The sequence below is a fragment of the Gossypium arboreum genome, chromosome 1 (genome assembly GCF_025698485.1).
Source record: "Gossypium arboreum isolate Shixiya-1 chromosome 1, ASM2569848v2, whole genome shotgun sequence".
NCBI lineage: Eukaryota > Viridiplantae > Streptophyta > Magnoliopsida > Malvales > Malvaceae > Gossypium > Gossypium arboreum.
The window spans coordinates 103,857,607-103,864,660 of NC_069070.1; the positions used below are offsets into that span (position 1 = coordinate 103,857,607).

The 7,054-nt window shown below is 33.0% G+C and overlaps 1 protein-coding gene across 1 annotated transcript; it reads left to right on the forward strand.

Annotated features, from left to right (window-relative positions):
- Positions 1 to 442: 442 nt before the first annotated feature.
- On the forward strand, positions 443 to 1,199 carry LOC108481621 (SKP1-like protein 1A). The gene is made up of 2 exons (XM_053018874.1): positions 443 to 893; positions 924 to 1,199. Exons 1-2 carry the CDS (start codon positions 654 to 656, stop codon positions 1,197 to 1,199), a joined length of 516 nt encoding a protein of 171 aa, XP_052874834.1. The 5' UTR covers positions 443 to 653.
- Positions 1,200 to 7,054: the final 5,855 nt, after the last annotated feature.

Here is a 7,054-nt window from a genome sequence, read left to right on the forward strand (position 1 = left end):
CTCAATATTCATCTTTACATTTTTGCACTTTTGATTTCATGGTTGAAACTATGGCCAAAATTCCAAATGCTATTTTAACCGTAATTTCTATTTGCAATGCAAGTACCCCCACTTTCTACATACCTATTAAATATATGTTGTTATTAGTATTATTAGTTTCAAACCATATGATTCATTTGTTATTAAATGTTATTTGTAAATGAACACATATTTTAAATATATGATATTCACATGCATACATATATAATAAAATTATTAGTTATTCATAAAAGGAAAATATTAGCCATTAAAAGCTCAAGAGAAGAGTTTATTATTATATTATTTTGAAAATAAACATATATTTGTTGTTGTGATGAGTGTTTTCAAGAATTTGACAAATTCATAATTTCAAAATATTTATATAAAAGCCGCAAAGCTCGGACCGCATTGCTAGTTCATGTGAAATAGATTTGAAGTTTAAATGGTATATATAAAATTAAGGCAAATTCCATGAATTGAAATTAATAATTTGTTAATTAAATTCGAGTGTATAAATATGCATCACCTCTGAACTTTTTCTAACATTCTGAAATCTGGAATAATTTTTTTTTTTTTTAAAAAGTTCATTTCTGTAAATCTTGAAATCTGTATCTAGTTTTAAACTTGAGTGGACAATGTCAGTTATGGCGACGGAGACGAATAAAATCACCCTTCTAACGGCGGATGAAGAGGAATTCGTAGTGGATGAAGCCATAGCGATGGAGTTCGGCACGGTGAAGACGTACTACGAGGACAATCCAGACTCGTGCGATGAAGCCATTCCACTCCCCAACGTGACATCCAAATACTTGGCAAAAGTGATCGAATACTACAAGTGGCATGTAGAGCATCGAGCTAGGAAAGCACCGAAACCGGTAAAAATCAAATTCTTATAGTACGAAGAGGAGGAAGACGAGGAAGCGAAGGCGTTTGATGAAGCGCTGTTCAATACGCTGGACAACGAGGGAATGAAACAGATGATAATGGCGGCTAACTATCTGGATGCAAAAGATCTGCTTGAAATGCTGACGCAAGCAGTGGCGGATAGGATAAAAAATAAGAGTGTGGAATATGTTAGGAAGGTTTTCGGGATCGAGAACGATTATACGCCAGAGGAAGAGGCTGAGCTTAGGAAACAGAATGAATGGGCTTTCGAAGATTTGGATCCCGACGATAATTGATTTAGGAATGGGTTTTTACTGTTTTAACAAAATAATTACGATTATAAGCCATCATTTATGTTTTTTTTTTTTTCTTCTTTTGGGTAAAATAAAATCATTTATCTATTCGGCCTCGTGAGTGCTTAGCTTGGACGAACTAATTTAGCAGGACATACTATCCAAATTTAAAATTATCCTCCTCACAAGTTTTCATCTCCTTTTAATAAGGTTTTATTGATTCGGAATACAAAAGTGTGAACAAAACTCGATTCAATTCAAAAATTTCGATAAAAATTTTAAATTTTAAATTAAATAGATCAAGTTAATTAAATTATTTGAATCAATTCGAAGAAAAAAATTAAATTTCGAATACTCACCCCTAGCAATGAATGCATCTTATAGAAAGAGTACCACTTAAACTTCATTTTGCAAAGTATGCTCGTTTATGTTTGAGGATGTTAGTTTGAATTTATGAAGGCATATATGTTGGTGGTACCTATCAATATTTAAAGAGGACAATCCCAATATTATACAATCACGATAACACATAATGGGTTAGGTCAGACTGTGACAATTTTGTATTTTAATATGATATGTTTTATTAAGAACTAGATTTAATATATTGCATAATGGTAAGTTTAACTCTTAAAGTTTATCCCTTATCTTACTTTGATTTTAATTCTTTTCTTCTTTCGATCACTTTGATCCTTAAGTTCTAAAATTTAGTTAAATTACTCTTTTATTTACGAAAAAACTAGTTAATCTATTAAAATTTAGCCATTAATATTTATCTCTTTTTTCATTTTGGTCCTAATTCTTTTTTGTCATTTTGGCTCTCAACCTTCAAATTTTAAACAAATTGCTTTTATTTGGTTGGAAAAGTTTATTGAAATGTTAAAATTTTAATGAAAACGACTTGGTAGCCCACAAGGCAATTCGTGTGTGCTTTAAAAAAATTCAAAAAACTTCATAAAAATTAGGTAAACTAAACTAGTAGTCACCCAACTATCAATGAATTTCTTTTTTGGTCACCTAACTATAAAAAGTTACAAAATGATCTCCCAACTACTAGTAAATTCCTTTTTTAGCCACCAACTATGAAAAGTTACAAAATAGTTATCCAATGGTCACCAACCCGCTAATGGTGGCAACTTTTAAAATTGGAATGATAGCAACTTTAACCCTCAATTTTGTCACATCCAAAAATTGGGCCTAGAAGTTTCGGTTTATTAAATCGGGTTTAGTTGGTTTGGGCCGAAATTAGTTCTCGATACCAACTACTTCAGTGAGGTTCAGAAAATATTTTGCTAACGGGTTTCAAAAGAGAAATGAATTTTGAAAAGTGATTTAGAGGGCTAAATTGTAAAAAGGGAAAAATTCGAAATATTCCTAAAGTTATTATACCTTTTTTTTTAAATCAACCTATTTTTCCTCGAATAAAACACAGACACTCAGGTACTCTCCTTCAAACTCTTGCTATGACTTGAACATCCTTCACTCACCCAAACACTTTGATAGCCTATAAAATCAAACTCTTTCATTATAATTTTACTCATCTTTTAAACAACAAAAACTCTTTCAAAGTTTTCAAGAGCCTTCATCGATTTTCACGCCTGTTTCTATTGGGTTTTTATAACAAGCGAACACCAGGTCACCATTCCCTAGTGCGAAGTAAGGTTATGTTCTGCTTAGTATTTCTGGCGAGATCTAGCTTTTTGAAAACATGTTTTAAACTCATTGAAACAAAGTTCATGTTTTAATTAAAATTGAGGTCATCAATGGTGGAATCTGGATTTTTGAATTAATCTGCTCTTTTAAAGATATTTCCAACTTGTTCTGAAGAGTTTAGAAGTTGAGAACTGATAGCAAGCTATAAGAACAAGTCAATCTAATAGGTTCGCCAAACTGGCAAAGTATAGGTTTAAGCAAGCTAGGCTTATTTCTATGTTTTATTTGATTTTCAATGTGTTTAACATATATGTATTGTGTGGATTATATGTGTGAAATTGTGAACCCAAAAAAACCATCAACAAGCAAAGCAAAGGACAAGGAGAAGCTCGTATACAATTCTGCGAACTTGACAGGTGAGTGTTTTGAGCTCGCCATTAGTATGTGTGAACCATAGTTTTATGGTGAGTTCGCCAAGTGTAAGTTATATGTGTTTGCGGCAAGTATGAATATGAATGGATTATGATATGTGAAAGCATGTTTTGTCCATTGCGAGCTATATATGGCACGTAATTGAGTAAGTATGATATGAACTGCTTATACATTTATATTTGACTGATATGAACTGCTTATACATTTATATTTGACTTTGTGATCTCTGAAACAATTGGATATCATTGGCATGCCATAGGATTTGTGAGTACTCACCTATATGCTTTGTGATTTGGGCATTGAGGCCCTGAGGATATATAGGGTGTGAATGGAAAGTGTTTAGCTTTATACTACACTTATGGGATATGTGGGGTGTGTTTGGAGAGTGTTTAATTTTATGCTACACTTATGGAGAAATAAATGAATCTTTGAGTTTCGGGGTATGGTGGAGATCTTCCTACCCAATGTGTGGTTTTTAAGTCCACTTTTATGTTTCAAGTCGTCAAAGAAATATTTATATGCAAACTGTTTATATGCAAACCCATATATGTATGGGAGATAAATGTATGAATGTAATGGTGAACTCATTGTGTGACTTATGTTTTGTATATGCTATATGGTTCTTTGGAACATTCATCGAGCTTGCAAGAGCTCACACTATAACCCCCTTAACTCGTAACCATCATCGGATTAAGGTTATGAGGCATTACCAGACAGACAGAATATTTCAGACCAATTCAGAATCACAGATATCACATAACATTAATACATAGGAAATCATCTACAATCCATCTCTTATGAAGGTCTACGAGACCTAAAACATATTTTTAAGGACAGTCGGGACTAAACCGAACACATTCATAAATTTCAGAACTCAGAAAATTTTTTAATTCTGTTGAGGTCACATGCCCATGTAACCAGGCCGTATGCCTCACTCGAGAACCAGACATGCCCATGTGAACTAGTCGTACCAAAACAAGGTATACATACTGACTTTCACCCACGGCCAACAGACATGCCCGTGTGCTATGGCCGTGTGATACTTAGCTAGCTACTGACTTAAGCCCATGGCCATATGACACGCCCATGTGTATTAACCATGTGGTCTTAGGAGGTTACTGCTTTGCATATACAGCCACAAGGCAAGCCCGTGTGCCCTGGCCGTGTGGCACAATGCAGGCTTGGTTTAAGCCAAATTGCCACCCCTTTTTGGGTCATTCCTACAAGCAACATTAAACAACATTTATACCATAATTTTCAGCCAATTCTATGCTCAAAACATGCTTTACTATAATTAAATCATCATCATTCAATAACTTATTCAAATACATACCAAAACTAAGCACAAAGATATCATTTGCTAGCCAACTCTCATGGCATAACATATCTACATATCAAAACTTAAATACATAGACATTCCAGCCTATACATGCCATACTTAAAATATTTACACTTTCAAAAGTACCAAAATGAGTTCGATAGTGTGGTGACAATCCTCGACTATCCCCGAGCCTTCAGTAGCTACGATAACTGTAAAACAGACAGAAACCATACAGAGCAAACTATAAAGAGCTTAGTAAGCCAAATACAATTGGTTTAACTATTAAATCATATAAAGTAAAAATCAACAGGAAGAATTCATAATCATTTCACAGAATAGTTCATGAGCCTAACCATGCTCATTTGCTTGTATACATGTCATATTTCATTTCCATGATTTCATACATACTTCGCATTCATTATTTCACATAAACAGAGTCTTTCATATTCAAAAATTTAGTACGATACAAACGTACATGTATAGATTATACATTTCATATATTCATTTCCATATCTCGTATTCTATCATCAGACGGTTCTAAAATGATACAGAAACTCATAAACGGGTACAATGCCGACGTCCCGGACATGGTCTTACATGTAATTCAGTATTGATGCCTTTGTCCCAGACAGGGTCTTACATGAAATCAGATATGATGCCTATGTTCCGTACATGGTCTTACACGTAAATCTCAAATCGAGGCCTATGTCCCAGCCACGGTCTTACACGATATCTTAGATCAATGTCAACGTTCTTTTAGAAACATACAGAGCTTTTTAGATACTAGCATATTATCGGAGTTTACATCGAAATTTATTCATCAGGCTCTCAAGGCTGTCCAATACAGATTACAGTTTATATGCACAGAATTTAGTCAATTTAACACGTAATTGTAATTTGACTTACCTCATACGAATTTCGGACGGAAACGAGTCGACTATTCAACTATTTCAGACTTCCCTCGATATAAGTCCGATTTTCTTTGTTCTTGATCTATTACAATTAAAATTCAACCATTAAATCATTCATTTCATTCAAAATAATCCATGAACACATATTTAGGGCACTTTGCATTTTAACCCATACATTTTCACACTTTGACAATTTAGTCCATTTTTTACAAAATCACAAATATGCAAAATTCACCAAGACTATAGCTTGGCCTAATATACATAGCTTCCATACAAGCCCAAATAACATATTTAATTCACAATTTAGTCCTTCAAAACCTTATTTTCACAAATTAGCCCAAATAGCTCTATTCCATCAAAAATTCAAGAACAAAGTATGATAATTTCACATATATCTTTCATAATCTATATAAAAACATTACAAAGCTCATATAATCGTCAATAGCACATTTCATAACCTTCAATAGAAATAGAAATTCAAACATGGCTTTTGAAGAACACGAAGCAACAATCACAGAAACGTAGAAATTATCAAAAACAGATGAAAATTCATGCCTTAATCAAGGATTAAGCTAGTCGAAACCTAGCTTGATCTTTTCTATTCTTTTTATTTCAAATAATCGGCCAAAAAAGGTGAAAATGCCTAGCCATTTTATGTTTTCTTTATTATAAAACATATTATTACACAAATGACTATTTTAACCTTAACTATTTCATTTTAAAATCCACCAACTAATGTCCATATTTTTCCACCATTAAAACAAATGGTAAATTTGACATGCAAGGACCCTCACTTAAATAAGCCAAATCAAATTGGTACTTTTAACATCTAGCACACAGCTTTCACACTTTACGCGATTAGGTCTTTTTTTTTTTTGCAAATTAATCACAGAAATAAACTAATTAAATCACAGAAACTTCGCAGATATAAATTCACATATCACAGACACAAAAAATAATATTAAAATATTTTTCAGAATCGGTTACGTGGTCTCAAAACCACTGTTTCGACTAGGGTCTAAATCGGACTATTACAAACACACTCTTTACTAAACATTGCAGATAGTTAGATCGCACGATGTGTAGCGACAAAGCAAGTGATCCAAGCGAGACATAAACACTGAATAAGTGGTACAAACGAACTCTGAACTTAAAGGCAATGTGGGATTCCGCTTGGGGTTAGAGATATCTTTCTATTTGTTAACTTTGTTGGTTGCTTTAAGACTTAGTTATTTATGTTTTTCAAGCTTGCAAACCAATAAAACTATATATATGTCTGAATGTTAAGTATGTTAATTCCTTGTCAGTATGAATATAATTTGAAGCCATGTTTAATGTTTTCTTAATTTACGAGTTCATGTTTAAGTATTTAATTTCTAATAAGAGGGTTTACCATTAGTTAGAGCCTAAGATAATCAAAATTGACTAATTTATATAGAGTTCGCCAAAATTGCTGCGAAGTGACAAAGTTTTTGAACTGTGCAATATGTGAACCCTAACATTTAACAAACTGCTACCTACGAGCCCTTAATAATTTACAATAT